At 37.0% G+C, this 21005-nt stretch overlaps 1 protein-coding gene across 4 annotated transcripts in view; it reads right to left on the reverse strand.

The window, feature by feature from the left end:
* Positions 1-21005, reverse strand: part of RALGPS2 (Ral GEF with PH domain and SH3 binding motif 2) — a gene marked incomplete at both ends in the record, with an annotated part of 110711 nt that overhangs the window by 81382 nt on the left and 8324 nt on the right. For all 4 annotated transcript variants that reach the window (XM_079697959.1, XM_079697957.1, XM_079697956.1 and 1 more), the window contains one exon: positions 7761-7844. In XM_079697959.1, coding sequence (XP_079554085.1) covers positions 7761-7844 — 84 coding nt within the window. The remainder of the gene's footprint in view (positions 1-7760; positions 7845-21005) is intronic.

A 21005-nucleotide genomic window follows, 5' to 3' on the forward strand; every position in this document is an offset into this window, starting at 1 on the left:
CTAGATCTGTAACATTACTAAAATGCTCTAGTGAAAATAGTGGGCTTATCATATGATTAAAGTAATATGTATGTAACATATTCATGTACTACGAAAGCAAAATCAAAGCACTATCAGTTGGTTCAAAATGATACAAACCTAAAAATAGGATGCAGTTAGAAATCTTAGTGCAAAGAATAAAGCCACTGCCTGATATTTTGTCACCATTTCTTAGTGAGAAATATTTTAGATTTTACTTGCAACTTTCATCTCTAAACAAATGTGTAAATGTAAAATGTATATATTTTACCAAGCCATCTTTACATTTGTTACTATACTTGAGCTACTAATGGCAATAATTATCCCTGATTCTAATAAAGTTTACTTCTACAGTATATCTAAAGTTATACTTTAGATATTTTAACACCCTTAGCAAATATTAATTACGATTCAATCTAAACTGCATGATCATTGACTTAATTAAATTTTATGTCAAATTTTAAGACAAATACTACAGTAATTTAAAAATATGGCCACTCTATATGGGAAAAGAATCTAAAAAAGAGTGGATATATGTATTTGTGTAACAGATTCACTTTGCTGTACACCTGAAACTAACACAACATTGTAAATCAGCTATACTTCAATAAAAATTTTTTTAATTAAAAAAAATAAAAGTAAAAATAAAATGAAAAACATGGCCACAAATTCTTTGTCACTCCTCACATTGAAAGTTGGGGTGTATGTCACCTCTCATTGAACCTAGACAAGCTCATGACTGCTTCAAGAAACAGGAAATTAACAAAACTGATGCTGGCTTCCAGGAAAAGGTCATAAAAGAACATGCAGCCCCTGCCTTGATTGCTGGAACATTCTCTCTGGGATTCCTAAACTACCATGTAAGAAGTCCAACTACCCTGAGAGCACCATGCCAGAAAGGCTAAGTGTAGGTGCTCCCCAGCTGACAGTCCCAGCTAAAGCCAACCACACCTGAGAACACTGCCCCAGAATGATCAACACTGAGGCATAGCTTAATGAAATTACTGGACTTAGAGGAAAAAAATCTTTAGGCTGAGACAAAAAGAGAAAGTGATTTTTAGGGAAAAGAAAATTTAATTATCATCAGACTTTTCAATATCAACACTTTGCCAGAAAAAAAAATGGAGTACTATATCAAATATTATCAAGAAAGAAAATTTCATACGAAGGACAGGCAAACTTGTCAACATGTAAAAACTCAAGAATTATTGTTCCGATGAACCCTTCCCAAGTAATTTCCTGGAGAGTGAGCTTCAGACAGTCAAATGACTAGAGAAACATCAACATGAGGATGGTAGTGAGCATTAAATATGCACTTATTCACAGAAATAAGAGTAATGAGGGTTAAAAGAAGGAGAGTACGTTATATAATGCCTATATACTCAGACAATATATACAATTATAAAAAATACAACATTTGCAAAACATATAGTTACCTCTTTATAGGAATATTATTGGTATTAGTATTGTTACTCTGAGACTGTTATTTGTTATGTAGGCTAAAGCAAATGAGTCACACAGGATACTGTATCATGCCCTGTGTTCCCTGAAAACCAGATTGTGGGTATGGAAGAAAGGATATGCAGATATAATATGGAAGAGGTGAAGTAGAACTCTGGTCCTGAATTTGAATTAGAAGTATTAATAAGAACTCATGAGATATTTTATCTTTAAATATTTGTGTGTGTATGATATTTAGATATCCTAGCTATATCTGCTGAAATGGCATAGAAATTATGGTCACCCTAGTAGCAATGAGCCTTTTTAGCATCCAGGTCCATTTCCCACTATAAGAAACCAAGGTTTATTAAAGAAATGTTGATTCCAGGCAGAGGGCAGGTGATGGACAAAATGAACATGCAACATCTTTGCATACAAATAGCAAAGAAACTGTTAACAAGATTACTAGGGTCATGAAAAAGGACATGAAAGCCAACCTGAAGAAACTTCCATTGGCCAAAGATGGGACAATGTGTGTTTCAATAAGGGTAATAATTGCAATGGGTTGAAACATATCATTTTTGTTTACATTTATGAGTTCAAAATAAAATTAAAATAAACTATTTGGTCTTCGTTAAATGACAACACCAATTCATTATCTTCAGAACTGCTAAATAAAGAGAAAAAAATCAAATATTTATCCTTCCTTGCCTATAGGAAATGGACCCTCTGGGTATGCAAATACTAGATGAGGGAAAAATGGCTCTTTATAAAAGCATTCCCACTAATAAATAAAAAAGAATGAAATGAGAATTCACCTTTTAACAACCTCAAATAATGGATCTAGACAACTGCTAACATCACGAAACAGACCTGATGAAAAAACCCAACACAACCCAGGCTCTTGCCAAAGGCACTGAACCCAACTGAACCTTTGGAACCAGCAGCTGATTTCTAGAAAACATAGAACATATTAAACTGCACTGAATGCAGTCTAGACTGTGGGAGACTCTAGAGGTTCCTCCACAGGTAAATAGTAAGGAAAAGGATAAAGGGAGAAACTGTAAATTAAAAAGTGGTGAAGAGAGGAACCAAGATGACGGAGTAGAAGGACGTGCTCTCACTCCCTCTTGTGAGAGCACCAGAATCACAATTAGCTGCTGGACAATCATTGACAGGAAGACACTGGAACTCACAAAAAAAGATATCTCATTTGCAAAGACAAAGGAGAAGGCGCAATGAGACGGTAGGAGGGGCACAAACACAATAAAAATCAAATCCCTTAACCGCTGGGTGGGTGACTCACAAACGGGAGAACAATTATACCACAGAAGTCCACCCACTGGAGTGAAGGTTCTGAGCCCCACATCAGGCTTCCCAACCTGGGGTCCGGCAATGGGAGGATGAATTCCTAGAGAATCAGACTTTGAAGCTTAGTGGGATTTGATTGCAGGACTTCGACAGGACTGGGGGAAACAGAGACTCCACTCTTGGAGGGCACACACAAAGTAGTGTGCACATCGGGACCCAGGGGAAGGAGCAGTGACCCCAGGGGAGACTGAACCAGACCTACCTGCTAGTGTTGGAGGGTCTCCTGCAGAGGCGGGGGTGGGGGGTGGCTGTGGCTCACTGTGGGGACAAGGACACTGGCAGCAGAAGTTCTGGGAAGTACTCCTTGGCGTGAGCCCTCCCAGAGTCTGTCATTAGCCCCACTAAAGAGGCCAGGTAGGCTCCAGTGTTGGGTTGCCTCAGGCCAAACAACCAACAGGGAGGGAACCCAGCCCCACCCATCAGCAGACAAGCGATTGAAGTTTCACTGAGCTCTGCCCACCAGAGCAACACCAGGCTCTACGCACCACCAGTCCCTCCTATCAGGAAACTTACACAAGCCTCTTAGATAGCCTCATCCACCAGAGGGCAGACAGCAGAAGCAAGAACTACAATCCTGCATCCTGTGGAACAAAAACCACATTCACAGAAAGATAGACAAGATGAAAAGGCAGAGGGCTATGCACCAGAGGAAGGAACAAGATAAAACCCCAGAAAAACAACTAAACGAAGTGGTGATAAGCAACCTTCCAGAAAAAGAATTCAGAATAATGGTAGTGAAGATGATCCAGGACCTTGGAAAAAGAATGCAGGCAAAGATCAAGAAGATGCAAGAAATGTTTAACAAAGACCTAGAAGAATTAAAGAACAAACAAGCAGAGATGAATAATACAATAACTGAAATGAAAACTACACTAGAAGGAATCAATAGCAGAATAACTGAGGCAGAAGAACGGATAAGTGACCTGGAAGACAGAATGGTAGAATTCACTGCTGTGGAACAGAATAAAGAAAAAAGAATGAAAAGAAATGAAGACACCTAGCTGCTCTGCAGCATGTGGGATCCTCCTGGACCGGGGCACGAACCCGTGTCCCCTGCATCGGCAGGCGGACTCTCAACCACTGCACCACCAGGGAAGCCCTCATAGGCTATTTTTAACTCTAGTTGCTTTATTCAGGGTTTTATAATCATATAAAAGCATTATGAAAACCTTTTATTTGCAGCCAAACATATGTTAAGCTTTAAAGATAGTTTCTTAATTTTTTATCATGGAAATCTTCAAATGTATACTGAACTAAACAGATGATAGTAATGAAGTCCTCAGTACACAACAACTGGCTTCAATAACCAAGTTATGGCCAAGCTTTCACACCTCCACCCTCACCCTACCCTCAAGTGCCCCATTAATACTGTGAAGCAAATCATGGACAATATATAATTGCATCTATAAATATTTTCTAAAAGGAGTCTTTCTATAAACATAACCTAAAATCATTATCATTCCTAAAAACATTAATTTCCAATTATTAATCAAATTTCCAATTATTGAAAGGTAACATTTAAAAGAAACTTAGACAACCCTTCCCCCCCCCCAAAAAAAATCAGGAAGCCACTGGCCAGAAGGCATGAATACAAGTTATCAGAGAAATAGTCAAAATAGAGTGATTATTAAAATTATGATAGAGTCAAATCATAGGAGATTATACAGATACTTAAAATGTTTTCAAAATGATTTTATGATACAGTAACATTTCATGGTATGTTAAGACAATAGGACTGTAAATTACATGTACAGCATTATTTCTATTAGATTAGTAAAAAAATAAAGAATGGAAGAATATATACTAAAAATATTAACAACAGTCACCTCAGGGTGATTTTCCCCCCAACTTTTTATAAATGTCTACCTTGTTTCAGTTTCCTTGCAATGTATGTTACTGTTTCGATAATCAATAAAAAATCATAGTTTTAAAAGGATGGGGGAGAGTTCCATTTCTGGTAATGTGAAGAAGCAGGTATCTTTGGAAATGCTCATCTGATTATAATTACAAATTATAAAAACAACTATTAAAACACAAGAGAGGAACCAAAAGAAGGCAGAAACTGGAGAACAGATCTTTGGAAAAAGTAAGATGCACTGGGTGAGAACTGCACTTCTAAAGTTTATTGTCTGAGGACATTCACCAGTTACAATGTGGAGAACCAGAAACTCAAACAGAAGGCCACAGTCTTAATGGCTTCAAAAGTCAGAGGACAATTGGCTAGAAAGTGAGGGGGGAAATTCTGAAAAGGCGAGAAAAATCCCCCAAATCTATATAAAAACTCCATCCAGGGGCTTCCCTGGTGGCGCAGTGGTTGAGAGTCCGCCTGCCGATGCAGGGGACACGGGTTCGTGCCCCGGTCCGGGAAGATCCCACATGCCGCGGAGCAGCTAGGCCCGTGAGCCATGGCCGCTAAGCCTGCGCATTCGGAGCCTGTGCTCTGCAATGGGAGAGGCCACAACAGTGAGAGGCCCGCGTACCGCAAAAAAAAAAACCCAAAAACTCCATCCAGATCTCTGGCTGACCATGCAATTGTGCATGTGCAGGGGAAACTCGAAGAAGCCCAAATGAAGATAAAATCTGGAAAGACTTCTCCAAGGAGAAATATGTTCTCCAAGTAGAGACAGAATTTAGACTTTGAGTCCAGCCAAGTTAACTGCCTGATAAAATAAAAATCAATACTTTTCAAAAGAAGACAACAAAATCCAGAATCTCCATAACATATTATCCATAATGATGACAATACAATTGAAAAAATTACCAGACACACAAAGAAACAGATTCAAAGTTGACTGTTAAGAGAAAAAGCATTAAAAAGACACAGACTCCAAAATAACTCTTTTGTTGGAATTAGTGACAACTAAATGCAATGTGGGATCCAAAATGGTATCTTGGAACAACAATAAAAAGGATATTGGTGGGAATACTGAAGAAATTTGAATAGGGCCCTTAGTTTAGTTAATGGTATTGTATCCATGTTAATTTCCAGGCTCTGATAACTATATTATACTTACCTAAGATGTTAAGATTAGGGGAGCTTAGTGATATACAGAAACTCTCTTTGCATTTTTTTCTAGGTCTAAATTGAAAAGCAGAGATTGTCAGACCAGACCAAAAAAAAGGAAGACCCAACTATATGCTATCTACAAGAAACTCATTTTAAAAATAAAAGACTCTGTAACTTCCTTTGTAATTTGCTACCTTCAGATTTCCTAACACCCTCCTAGGAGAAAATAACAGTAATGGAATAACTAAGTAATGGAGTTTATTATAGATCAACTGTAATCTTTATTAAGCATAAGAGCTTTTGGTACACTGTGACATATTTGACTCTAACAACCTTTTGGCTTACTTAAGAATAATATGAAAAAAAAAGAATAATATGAGTGCTTAAAAATCTAAAGTCAAATTTATGGGTATTGTTACAATGTTTTTGTATGGTGAAGAAAAAAGTTTTACTGTGATGATAAATTCTGACCACCTCAGAAAAATTTTAAAACTGCTAAATAGCTTAAATAAGGAACTCAGTATAAGACGTGTTTGTCTAGGCCGTTTAATAATGATTTAATCTAATTTTTTTAAAAACTTTAACTCATTTCCATTTTGGGTATACAGTGAACCAAATAACTTGAGAAACTATTTGCTATAAACCCCATTTTTAAACCCCAACCATTTTTTAAAAAGTGTATAACTAACTTGAAAGGAAAAGAAAAGATTTCACTAGAGGTCAAAAACAAAGGAAATAAAGGCAAAAAAGGAAAGGGTACTACAGCTGCCTTTGGAAGATTTCCTCTCAAGAGCATAGGGACTTGGGTTTTTTGTGTTTTTTTTTTTTGCGGTATGCAGGCCTCTCACTGCTGTGGCCTCTCCCGCTGCGGAGCACAGGCTCCGGACACGCAGGCTCAGCGGCCATGGCTCACAGGCCCAGCCGCTCCGCGGCATGTGGGATCTTCCCAGACCGGGGCATGAACCCGTGTCCCCTGCGTCGGCAGGTGGACTCTCAACCACTGCACCAGCAGGGAAGCCCGGGACTTGGGATTTAATACTCCTTCAAAGTCATAATATAAGGCCTCACACCTCTACCGTCCCGTCTGTTCCTATCTAAGGGATCTTCAAAGGGCTACAATTTTGGTGAAAAAGTAGACTAAACAATTCACCTACTGACAGAGGGAGATGACACAGAAGAAGGAGAAAATTAAGCCTTCACAAGAATTTGTAACTTGCCCTTAATTGGATTTGGAGCTTAAACTTTCAGTACAGAGAAGTACAGATGTTCCCCAACCAAAACATATAACATAAAAAAATAGTCCTAGTTCTGTAATAGCCCTTGGTATTGGCAAAAGCAAACAAAATGCCTCTTAGACAGTATACACCCTCAATCTAGGCAGCAGCAAAATTCCCACAGCTAAAGCTTAAATGAACATGAGCTCTCAATTCAAAATTACAAAATGCATAAGAAAACAAACCATTTTGAGTAAGGATCAGCAGATACAGAGAATTAATACTCCAAGGACTTTGGATAATAACAGAAATTATAAAATAAAAAGTTGAAAATGATTTAAGAAATTTAAAAAATAAGAAAAAAATGACACTAGTGTAAAAGCACACAGGTTTAAAACAGATTTGACACATCCGAAAAGAATTAGTGAACTGAAATATAGATCTGAGGAAATCATGCGAACAGAGCACAAAGGGATAGATGAAATATGGAAGGTTAAGATACAAATAGGAAAGAATGTCAAGTTCCAGTAAATTTCCAATAGGAATTACAGAAGGAAAAAAACAGAGATCATGCAGAGAGACAATTGAAGAGATATTTGCTGAAAATGCTCTAGAATTGATGTAAAAACTTAACTATTTCTTAATGAAAAATTATAAACTGAGAAAATGAATTTCAGACACTAAATATCAAAACTTTATAAGCAACTCACATGATTAAATCTTCTTGTAAAGGCAACTGCATTTGGTGCAGAACTGTATTTTTCTTTTTTATTCCATCCACAACTTGAAAGCTCCTGAAAAATTAAGTTGAAAATTAAATATAAATTCATGAAATAGCCCAGTTTTCCTGCTGCATTAATGGTTTCAAAGCATTAAAGACAGTTGTGTACTTTCCCAGAACTGTTTTATTTAATATGAACACATTTAATAGCATAACCATTCAGTTAAAACACAAAAGGAAATTTTATTAGAATATAAGAGGGCAAAATTACTTGTCTATGTGAACACAGATAATTAGACTTATACTCCATATGCAGAATGATGGGTTCTTCTTTGAAGACGTTTGAATCCCAAGAGGAAAAATCTATCTACAAACAATGAAAGCTGAGCATCCCACAACATAGAGTGAAGCCCACTAGTTGTCAAGCCCCAGTCATTCATTCAGAGCTTCCAATCAGCTTTCTAGTACCTCAGTCTTTGAGCTGACAGCCAACGACCCCAGGTATTTGAAGAAACCTCTAATAAAGGGGTGTTTGATCCCCCACAGGGTCTATCAATAGAATTCAAAGGGCACAAGAACTTGGATGTAAAAAAAAAAAAAATTAAATTTTTGTTTACACTAACCTCTAACTGAAATGACGCTCCTTTTAATTATACATGCAGGCTACAAATTATAGAAGAATTGTCAATACATGTGACTTTGTCACTAATAAAAATCACAGATATTTTCATAGCACATTACAACTGGTACAGATATCTCAAAAATATCATTTACCCTCATCACTACTTTGAAGATGTAATCTCATCACCTATAAATCTTACTTAATATGTTAATAAAGAGGCACATATATTGCCAAAGAACAGTTTTAAAAAATATTTTAATAAGTGTATCTTATTAGAACTGATTTCCTTTGATATTAAAGAAGGGTTCAGTTCCAGAAGCTTCAGTTTGCCAAAAGGGTTCAAGGTTCAAAATAGGTTAAGAATCCTGCTGTAATACAACCACCACCACCAGAAAGAGACAGAATCCATAGGAAAAAAGAAAAACCTCTGAAGAAATCAAGTTAGGGCAGAGAACAAAAGAAAACTGAGAAAAGAAAAGGACAAAACCATATAATTATTACTTTCAGACAGATATTTCTCCCATTAAATGGCAAAAACAGAAGGATACAAATAAGAAATATTTAGAAAACAAAATAAAACTTTTAGACATGAAAATATAATACAAGAAATTTAAAAAATCAAGAGAAGAGTTGTGAGATAAAGGTGATAATATCTTTTAAACAATAAGCTAAAAGTAGGAGCAAAAATATTATGTTAATTAGAAGAGTCCATTAGAGTCAACTTCTGAATAATAAAAAGAATTTTAAGAGAATACAGAGAAAATAGAGGAAGGTAACTTATCAAAAAAAAAATGCTAATTCAAGAAAATGCCTCCAGAACTTAAAGGACAAAAGACCTGTCTAACGCCCATTACAAAAGATTTAAAAAAAATAATAAATAAAAAGAAGACTCAAACCAAGGCCTAGCATCAAAAACCTGTAGCACATTGGAGACAAAGAAATCATAAAATCCATCAGTTCAAAAACAGAACAAAACAAAAACAGATCACCTACAGAAAAATAGGGATCAGAAGGTATCAGAAATCTCAATAGCAACCCTAGAAGTTAAAAGACAATGAAAACAATGCCTTCAAAATCCTAGAATTCTTTATCCAACAAAAATACCAATTAAGTATGAAAGTATACCTCATTTTCAGACATGAAAGTCTCAGAGAATTTGCCTTATATGCACCTATTACCAGAGAGCTAGTAGGATATGTGTTCCATCAAAACAAACTAGAAAGTAAGAAAAAGGAAGACAAGATCCAGGAAACCAAGGAACCAACATAGAAAGAAAATATTGGAAATTCCCAGATAAACAGTAAAGGGAGATCCTGGGACAAAGCAATGAGCAGACCTTAAGAACAACAGTCCAGATGGTAAGTAGCAAGGATGGAAATTCGAAGAGAGACATCTCTGAAAGATGAAACAATATCTGGAGTGTTTGAACACATTGAGAAAACACACTCACTACATTCACTTCTGGCAGAAAAATTAGTGACAAATGTAGAGAAAGCTAAAGTAAGTTATTTAGCTCAAGGAAAACAATTATTTAAGTAAGTAATCATGGCTCAACTGTTCTTTAGCTTCCTCTACACTTGTAAAGAATGGTTGAGCCAGTATTACTTATTCATGTCAAAATTGTGACATAACTACATAGAAAGAGGAGGAAGTAAATTGTGTAAATGTGAGAGGAAGAGAAAATAAGAGATTGAAATCATCTTCTATAGTAGAGAATCAATAAATCATATCCAAAATTGAAAAATCATAAGCAATAGGCATTTAGACGTATTATCTTAAAAACATATAAATTCCTCCAAATAAGAAACGCGAAGAGACTTGGATGGATATGGGGCTCAAGGGTGGAGGCTGGAAGGGTGGGAACAACAGGATATTGCTATATTTTGTTCTCTTATGGAAATATTTGGCTTCTTAAACATGATATATGCATACCTTCAATAAAATTTTAAAATAAAATAGAAACAAAAAAGAATGAATTGATTCAAGGGAAGACTGAGGAAATAGTTGTGATGATATTATAATACTTCAGGAAAAAGGTAATGTTCCTTGAGTGGGGTAGTGTCAGTGGATATTGGAAAAAACTGGTAAAATATTCAAGATATTTTGGAGGTAGGCAGGACTTGGTCAAAAACTGGATCCACACAGTGTAAGCTAAGAATGAGGTATCCAGAAGTACTAAAATTCCCAAGTTTCTGGCTTGAGCAATTGAGACAGGGAATACTGAAGAAAGAGATGAAAATTATCACTTTAACACAATAGAGAAACAGTAAATGCTCTGAAGATATGAATTACTTTTTTTAAACCTAAATATTAAATTGCAACTTCCAAATTCGAAATTACTGACGGAAAAAAAAAAAAAAGGCAGAAGCAATTCTACAGTAAAAGAAATTTTTGGTACTTGATACTCAGCCTAGATACATGCTCATTGCACATTATCTCCCTGTACAGACAGAAAATATTTAGTGGTAGATATTAACATAAAATGACATATAATAACTATATTAAAAACATCAAACTTCTGGAATACATGTTTGTTCTTTCTAAAAATCACAGCCTATTTATACAACCATATAAGGATGTCACAGTTTAGGACAAAATTCCTAGAATTAAAGCCATCAACTCTGAATTTGTTTTTTAACCAGTTAATATAATTTCCAAATTTATATTAATTCTATAATCAAAGTGTCTCTAACAAATTGCTATTAAACTTATCAAGCCATTTGATAAGCCATTTTCCTATTATAAGTAAGGTTACACTGTAATGAACATTCTTGCACCTTTTCTGACATTTCTGATCATTTCCTAAATATATAGTCCTAGAAGTGAAATCACTAGGTCAAAGTGTAGGAACATTTTCAAGGCCTTGATACTTGTCAAACTGCCCTTCTGAAATACTGAATCATTTATACTAGCACTACTGAGTGTCAGTTCACAAGAGTCATATCAAAACTAGGTATATTTAATTCCCTTTCTATATATTATACTTTAATTTCCCCAGCTGTAAGAGGAATTATGGTCGTTAAATGTATTTGTTAAATAGAAAATGGGGGTTAGAGGGCCGTAAATCACCTATAAACCCACCACCCGAACAAACCTATGTAAACATCTTCCCAATCTTCTTTATGTGTATATGGGGGTTGGCTTTTGTTTGTTTTAAGTAGCCAATACACCTGTCCTTTTCTGTGTGATCTCATCTTCTGATTTTGTGCTTAAAAAGTCCTTTCTTCCTGAGAACATATGTCTTAACAGCAGCAATAAAAATAATAGTTAAAACTAACATAGAGATCACTATGTGCCAGGCACTATTCTAAGTGCTTTAGACATATCAACTCATTTGATCCTATCTTTATCATTATAATTTATTATGATAAGGAACACAGACAAAGGTATTAGTGAATTGTGGCCTTATTTTTTACATTAAAAATTTTTTAAATGCTTTTCTGACTCCTCAACTAAGAAATGCTAAGAGGTTTTGAAAAATCCATTCAATTTTTGGGACATTTCAACACCATTAGCTTAATGAAAAAATGCTTTTCCCCTTTAATAAAACTCTGTTTGAAGCAGACTGAAAGAAGGCAGGAGTTAAATGAACCTCCAGTCACATTACTTGGGAGCAAATAGGTTAAAATTCCACTGGAGCCCTCCATCCTAAAGAAACTTATAATTAAAAAATAAGAACAAGCAGGTTCTTAAAAACTTAAGATAGTAGTTTCTGCTTCAGAAAACATTTCCCCTTTGAAACAATGTTATATTACTAGTCCATCTAAGACAACAACAAACTAGGGCTATAAAGATAGAGAACAGCATAGTGGCTGCCAGGAGGAGTTAAGGATGGTGGGGAATGAGGGTGGGAGTAGGATGGGTGTGACTATAAAGGGGTAGCACAAATGAGAAATCTTTTGTGGTGATGGAATAGTTCTGTATCTGGATGGGGGTAGCAATAAGACAAATCTACACAAGTGATAAAACGTGGCCTTCCCTGGTGGCGCAGTGGTTAAGAGTCAGCCTGCCAACGCAGGGAACATGGGTTCGAGCCCTGGTCCGGGAAGATCCCACATGCCACAGAGCGACTAAGCCTGTGCGCCACAACTACTGAGCCTGCGCTCTAGAGCCTGTGCGCCACAACTACTGAGCATACATGCCACAACTACTGAATCCCACGCGCCTAGAGCCCATGCTCCACAACAAGAGAAGCCACTGCAATGAGAAGCCCGTGTATCGCAACGAAGAGTAGCCCCCGCTCACCACTACTAGAGAAAGCCCGCACACAGCAACGAAGACCCGACGCAGCCAAAAATAAATTAAAAAAAAAAAAAAAAAAAGGTAAAACGTCACAGAACTATACAGACATGTCTTGTACAAACATCCATTTCCTGGGTTTGATATTGTGAAATCTCAAATTATCCTTGTACTATTTTTTGCAACTTCCTGTGAAACTGTAATTACCTCAAAATAAGAAGTTTAAAAAACAATGAAAACAAAAACCAATTTAATGGATTATGAAGTAGGCACTGCACTGGGACTCCAGGAACTCATCCAGTACTTTCTTCTTAAACCTTGACATGCATTTATGGTTAACTGGCCTTAAAGGAGTTTTGCCCTGCCCCACCTCAACCTCTCAAGAGCCACTAAATATCTCTGTGAGAAAAAAAGATGCTTTTCCCTTTGTCTCTGTCTCTTTTTGTCTCAGAACCTAGACTCTTTCTCCAAGTGACACTTTACAATCTAAGAAATAAATTCTCCTACGAGCATCATCTTGTATGGACAGCTTATCAGCCAGGTCAAGTTATTCTATACTAAACCATTTCCCACGAACACCAAAAAGTTAAAGTAAACTTAGTGACTCAAGAGACCTTTTTTTGGGGGGGTCTAACTTATGAATAAGACTGATTCAAGTTGAGTACACTGCGTAAATAAGCCTCTGTTTCAGCAAAGGCTAAATGAAACAGAACCGCCTTGATGCCTCTTAAAATTTGTTCAAATGGATTCAACCTGCAATTTTTAAATCAGGCAGCGAAGAGAAATCTTCTAACAGTAACTCACATATACAAAGGCGATCTCTTAATAGTCATTAAAAGTGTATTTGAAAGTATATTCATGGACTCATTTTGAGCCATTAAACAGATTATTTTGGAAGCACGTGGGAAGGCAAACACCACAGCTGAGGACCACCTACCCTATGAAAGAACTACTGAATTTCACAGGAGCCACAGCTTCTCTTACGTCTTGTAGGTTTGTTCTGTAAAGTCAAATTCTTGATCTAAATTTCATCTTGTAGGTTCCAACACTTTTAAAAGCACTGCTCTAAGGGTGATGTTGTAGGGATACCTATAGATAGAAGAAGAGAAAAGGCCAATATAGACCAGCATGTAGACAGAGACTGAGGCAAGGAAAGAAAAAGCAATGGAATTTGTAAAAGACTGTGGGGTGTGGGGGCCCTGAGAGTGAGAAGATGACGGCTGCTGAGGCATTCCTAGGCTCAAAAGTTGGAAGCTTTACAGGGGCATAGTACAGCCATTAGCATTCAGCCTGTATGGCTCTTTGGAAAGAAGTCTCAGCCACAGATGAGCGCTCACCCTGAGATGAGGGGCTCACCACGATTCCTATATTCTTAATGGGTAGAATAAGCCCTGAAACTATATAATTCTAATGGAATATGTTAAATCAAAAACACCACCTCACTTTTCTGTGATGTAACGTAATCACATTCTTTCCTCCCCCAAGCTCCCTCCTTCCAATACCTTAAAGCCACCTCTATAGGGAGATCAGAGAGAAAGGCAGAAGCTATCTTCTATCACTGATACTGTGATATACCTACTCACCTAGTCAACAGTTATCTTCCCTAGTTCTAATCTAAGCCTGCCCTTACTGTATATAAAGGAAGTTCGCAGTGAGGAACAGCAATAATATGAACCGACAAAACAGCTGCACCTTACTTCTAACAAAACAGCTAGCTTTTTCTAGTCCACAAGAAGAGTCACGTGTCTTCTTTGCTTTCTTCAAACCTCCCACTGTATTCATGGATTTTCACATTTTAATTCTAATGAAAATGATAATTTTCATTAAAACAAGGATAGAATTATGATATTCCTGATGTTGGAATTTTGGATGTTGCCAAGATTATAGGCTGTTTGCATACAGAAGAAATTTCACATAGAGAAAACTCTTTATACGTATTGTCAGAAATATCTCAATTGTAAGTTTTTCAGAAATGTTTTAATAAGATTCAGAATGACCTATTATGTACTTCCCCTCATTTAACCAGAATTCTTCCTCAATCTCTAGTGTATCCCAGTTATACAGGAGGGCCTTATCTATCCTTTGTATTTAATGTGTTTATTGATATAACCTAAATGACTTATTATATTGACCTACCAGAACAAATAATAAAGTGTGGAACTTTCTTTTTTGAATGTAATACACATCACAGGACTTTCAGTCAGAGCCTGTCACTTTATAAACACTTGGGAACCTCATAAGAGAGGTAAACGTTATTCAACGTAATGACTACAGTACAGATTTCAAGCGCAGTTCACCCCCCTTACTTAAGACTGATCAAAATCACCAGAGAATTGCTATTGGAGAGAAAGCCTGATTGCAAGAGAGCTTTGTGTCATAACTCATCCTGTGTTGAATAACATAATACTCATTCTGAAGAGAAACCCCATCGGTGTAATGAACGTGGCAAGGCCTCCAGGAGAAATACAAGCTTTATAGAGCATCAGAGAATTCATAATAGAAAAAAAAAACCAAAATCCTATGAATGTAATAAACATGGAAAAATCTTCAGAATACAGTCATTGCTTCCTCAACATGAAAGAACTCACAATGGAGGGAAGCCCTGTAAATGTGTAAGAGCTTTCTAAAAGAAAAAAAACCTTCACAATCAGAAGAGAAATCATACTGGGGTAATCTATGCATATAAGAAATGTGGGAGAACTTTAACAAGAGCTGAGCTTCAACTAAATACCAGAAAATTCATACTTGAAATTAATGAGTGTTTCCCTTATGGTAGACTTTTGCCCTTACTGAACACTGAAGAATTCATACTAGGGAAGAAAATGGTTCTGAATTGTGGGCAGAGGGGAAAAAAATTCTGCTTCCACAGAATGAGTGTTACTTTATAAAAGTTACATTCTTGGACTGGGTAACAGACTTTTGCAAAAGTAACTCCAAACATGATAAGCAATGGAAGACGATATGCCTGTAGGCTGTACAGGATAAAGCCTTGGAATGGTCACTCATCAAACCCAAATATTGAACAAGTATTATTCAAGCACTATAGATACATCAGTGAAAAGAGCAGACAAGTTTCTGCCCTTGTGGAATTTACATTCTAGTGAGACCCCCAATCTCTAAGAACTTGACTTATGACCACCCCCAACAATTATCACCTCCTTAAGACTTCTGCAGTTTTGGTCAAAGTCCTATTTATTACTGATTGACAGCTACACTTAACTGAAGCTCCTACTCTGAAGTCACCCCCCAAAATTATTCTACTTCCAGGAATTTCTCAAAAGACCTAGAAGGTATTTTATTTTATTTTATTTTTATTTATTTATTTATTTACTTACTTACTTACTTACTTACTTATTTATTTATTTATTTATGGATGGCTGTGTTGGGTCTTTGTTGCTGCGCGTGGGCTTTCTCTAGTTACAGTGAGCGGGGGCTACTCTTTGTTGCAGTGCGCAGGCTTCTCACTGCGGTGGCTTCTCTTGTTGCAGAGAACCAGCTCCCGGCACATGGGCTTCAGTAGCTGTGGCTCGCGGCCTCCGTAGTAGCGGCATGCGGGCTCTAGAGTGCAGGCTCGGTAGTTGAAGCGCACAGGCTCAGAAGTTGAAGCGCACGGGCTTAGTTGCTCTGTGGCATGTGGGATCTTCCCAGACCAGGGCTTGAACCCGTGTCCCCTGCATTGGCAGGTGGATTCTTTAACCACTGTGCCACCGGGAAGTCCCTAGAAGGTATTTTAAAGGTCAAGTAGCCCAAAATCCCTTATTTCACACATTTTTTTTTTTAAGAAAGGCTGAAGATATGAAATAGGTTGTATTACTGGCACAATCTATAGATGGCAAAGCTGAAATAAAAATGCATGTCTTCTGGCTCATTGCTTTTATGTTCTGCCACTAAAAATTATCTTTTGGGATTCAAAGGGCTTTAAAATAAAGTTTAAAGGAAATGAAATTAAGTAATTAAAAATTTTCTGAGCACCCATTCAGAGAGCTGTGAATGTTGGACACTGATTAAAAAAGAAAAAGAGGCAGCAAAGTACATGGAAATTTACCCCCAAAACTGGTTTAAATTAAAGAACAAAAAGACAGGGAGCAACTCTGTGGAAGTGAGAGTTGTAAGGACATATTAACAGAGGGTGAGTGCAGATGATGGAACTACTAACTTCTCTCCTTCCTTGTAATCAGTATAACTTCAGTGCCAGCAACCGTATTATTGTGTTTCCTTCCCGTCCCTATCACTAAGAAATGGCTACTTATTAGGAGGAGGGGAGAAGAATGAAAAGACTGGTTTGGTGTGAGAGGGATCACTATCCATAGAAGCTTCCAAATTTGGCCATGTTGCTTGGGCCAGTGGGCAAGTGAAGATTCTTAAGATTTCTGTAGCACTAGCTATGGGAATATCAGGGCAAAGTGTTCAGATGAAGGGGGATCCACCAGTATATACAGATAAGAGATTGAGCTGAGACCTGTCTCAGGCCCAGCAACCATGTACAGGCACTAAGGAATGTTCATACTTCTAGAGCCAATGAGCTGCAGCCCTAAAAAAAAACTGTGCTCTTTTAATAAATATCCTTCAGAGTTGATAGGGAAGGGGAAGGGCAGAAAAGTTATTTAGGAAGTAAAATCGACTGGAGATACTGGAGAACAGAGGAAAGAGGATGCAGGGAGAAGGGAAAAGAATGACTTGAAGGTTTCTGACTGGTATTAAAAATGGATAAAATGGTACAAATCACTCAGACAGGGGACCTTAAAAACTAAAATCAGAGCAAACATGTAATTATATTCCTACTAAGTAGTTTTTTAAATTATTGGACTTTTCCTTTACCATTAAATTCTTTTCATTGGTGAATATGTTTTTCTCTTCTTCTCTACCATAAAACAAAAAACTAAGAAACAAAGTGTCGAAATCTGTTCTTTTGTCTTCCTTCACTCTGAGGTAATTTCAAGTGTGATACAAGGTTGGAGAAAAACCAGACTTAGCATTATGTTTGCTTCAGATCTGCTTACTTCAAGATGTGATTTCGTTGGCCAGTATTTTACCGACAACTAAGGCCAGTCTCTATATAATAAAAAATAATTTTTGACATCTCAAAGATAAGGCCAATAGTTTCTAGAGGGAAATAAAAGGCTTGGAATTTTCCCTGAGCAATTCTGAGGTAGACAGTGTAACAGACAGGCAGATAAGCAGCTTTATTCTGAGAAAACAACTGTGCTTCTTATAGCTGCCCCTTTCTTTCTACAAGTCAAGAATAAGTTTAGGGACAAAAGTTTAAATAAATTCTGCTTGATATGAAAGACTTGGGAATACAGAATGCCACAAACTGGTAAGAATGACAGGGACCTACTTAGGGAATGGAATTAATAGGAGTTATATATTTTAATAAGTTTCAAATAACTCAGAAATTGCTTCTATTGTAGAAAACTGAGTGAGACCTGTGTGGTTCAATCACTAATTTGCAAGAAAAATCACTACACCACATAGTTGGATTCAGAATCTATCATCTTCAAAGCTCAAATTTAGAACACATTTTATTTCAGAAAATGTGAATAAATCGTCACCTGAAATAAAGTTACATGTGGATATTCACACATAATAATGAGTTTTGATTGAAACAGTTTTAGTGTAACTTAACTAAAGATCTTTTAAATAGTTTCATTATATATATATATATATAGTTTTTTAAGTTTTACATAAAATTATATATAAAGTAGAGACGAACATTGGTATAATGGGCAGAAACATGAAGATAAATTTACTGGGTTCAGTGATAACACTGTCTTTTCATATCTGAGGTTAAATTTGGATTTAACAAAAATAATTCATTCTTTAGTAAAGTTAATATTCTAACTACATAATAAGGTAGACACCATTTCATGCTAATAAATGAGACTAATACATTAGATTGGCCACCATCGTGGTTTAAAAAATCTTCTGTTAAAGTTATCAATAGCAAGAGTTTCACATAATAAACAATATCTGTACAAACAATATGGAAAACAATTTGGCAGTATTTAATAAGTTTAAGGATGTTAATGCGCTACAACTCAGTAATTAATGCACTAGAGTATAAACATGGATGCTAGTCAATGATGTTAGACATAAGAAGCTAAAGAAGAAAAAAAACAGGATACCACTTACATAAAAAATCTGAAACCTGCAAAAGCACATATTGCTAAGGGATACATATACTTACAGAAAATCTGTATCTAAATGCACAGGAATGATATAGATCAATACTGGATAGTGGTTCCTTTGGTGGGAGGAGGGAAGAGAGGTGAATATGGGAGGACGCAGAGTGGCTTCAACAGTACTGCTTAGGCTGAAGGTTGAGATGAGAGGTTCATCTCATTACATATGCCTTGTTGTATGTCTTAAAATATCTCAGGATAAATTAGAAAACATTTTTCTGCCAGATGACAAAGTCCTGTTTATGCTGCCAGATTTAATGTAATCTTGATGATTATATGAGATGGATACATCAGAATATTTTGGTGCTACATCGTTTCTTCCAAGGGTTCCTATTTCAATTTTTTAAGACATTCTCTCATTGAACAAACATTTACTAAACACTGTTCATTTTCTCATTCTAAATACTGAGTTCCCACTACATGCCAGACAGATAAAATAGTAAAAGCAAAATTATCCGTCCTAAGTGTCCTCATGTAGCTCAAAACCTAGCAGAAGTGGCAAGCAATAAACAAATAAGCACATGATTAACACCACTTTATACCTGATCACGCCTTCCTTCTTAAAAATGTCTTTCACTTGGTTCATCGCATTTCACACTAACCTAGGTTTCCTCCTAAATCACCGGCTGCTGCTTCTCAGTTTCTTCTGTTAGCTCCTCCTCAACACTACATAGGTCCCTTCTTTTCTACATCTATATTCACTCTCTTGGTAATCTCACCTATGCTTTAGATATCCCTATACCGACAACTCCCAAACTTACACTTCCAGTCTGAACTGAAAATAATGCTAGTATATATTACGTAACTTAACATTCTCTGTGGCTGTCCAACAAGCAGGTAAAACTAAACATGTCCAAAGCTGAACTCAGGCTCTTCCTTCAAAACCTGCTCCTCTGGCCCTTCTCCACAGGCTACACTGCACAGTCTATTCTATATAAATGGCAGCCCCAGGAGCTATGAACACCATACTAATAATTTTCCATCTCAGAGACTATCAACTACACGTGTCCGGTGTCAGGCCAGAAACCTTGTCATCATCCTTGACTCCTCTTGCACATACAGTGCCTGACAACTTCTTACCACCTCTTCCCTCACACCCTGATGCAAGCCACCTTCATCTCTCACCTGGTCTCCTCGATTCAGTCCTTGGTACCAGCCCCTCCCCATCCCCAGGCTTGCTTCCCCACATACCCTGGTCGGTAGTCAGGAAGAGCTACTTAAAACTCAAGTCAGAAAATGTCACTTGTTTGTGCAAAACCCTCCCCTAGCTTCCGATCTTTTTCAGAGGAATGGTTTTCAAGGCACCATGCCATCCAGCCCTCTCTACCTTTCTCACTTTCTACAAGACCCTCGCGCTCACTCACTGCAGCTCACTGGCCTTTGCCCTGGGCTTCACACCTCACATCAGTAATCTTTTCCCTTATGTGAGCATAATAAATGGCTTACAATGGGTAGATGCATAATAAATGTTAGTCTCCTTTAAAAAAGTAATGCCTTCCTTGATTTTTTTTCTTGTCTCTAAAATACAACACACAGTCATATTATAAAGTCATAAAATAAAAGTATAATGAAAAGTATCCAGGGCCATTGCAGACTTGTATATACTACAACAAACACACTATATTTTGTTACCGAAAGAACTAAGAATGAAACTTATGGTACTAAGTATCAGTACTGTTTTCTCTGCCTGGAACACTCTTCCCCTAAACACCAGTATGGCTTGCTCTCTCACCTCGTTCAGGTCTTTCTCAGACGACACCTTTTCAGTGAAACCTTTCTGACCATCCTATCTAAAATCACAACTCCCACTGCCCTTACGCCGCCCTATCCTCTTCTGGCTGTTCGACGTTTTTCATGACACAGTGCTAGTTCACCTCACTCAAATGTAAGATGCATGAGGGCAGGAATTTTAGTCTCTTCAGTGTAAGCCAGTGCCTGGCACAGAAGAGACACTCAGTAAATACTTGTTGAACTACAACACATACATGTAAAACTGCAACTGACAAGTCCAGTGAAGAGCTAGGAAGTGCTGGGAGAGCCTGTAGGAAGAGAAGAAAAGCTCACCTGAGAAAGTCAAACTTGATCAGAGAACTGAAGGATGAGTTAACTAGGATGTACACAGGCTCAGTGGTGAGAGGGGCTAAAAGGCCACTGTAGCTAGACCAGAAAAAGGTGGAAAAGGTGTAAGATA

This window comes from Hyperoodon ampullatus (assembly GCF_949752795.1).
Source record: "Hyperoodon ampullatus genome assembly, chromosome: 2".
NCBI classification, from domain to species: Eukaryota; Metazoa; Chordata; class Mammalia; order Artiodactyla; family Ziphiidae; genus Hyperoodon; species Hyperoodon ampullatus.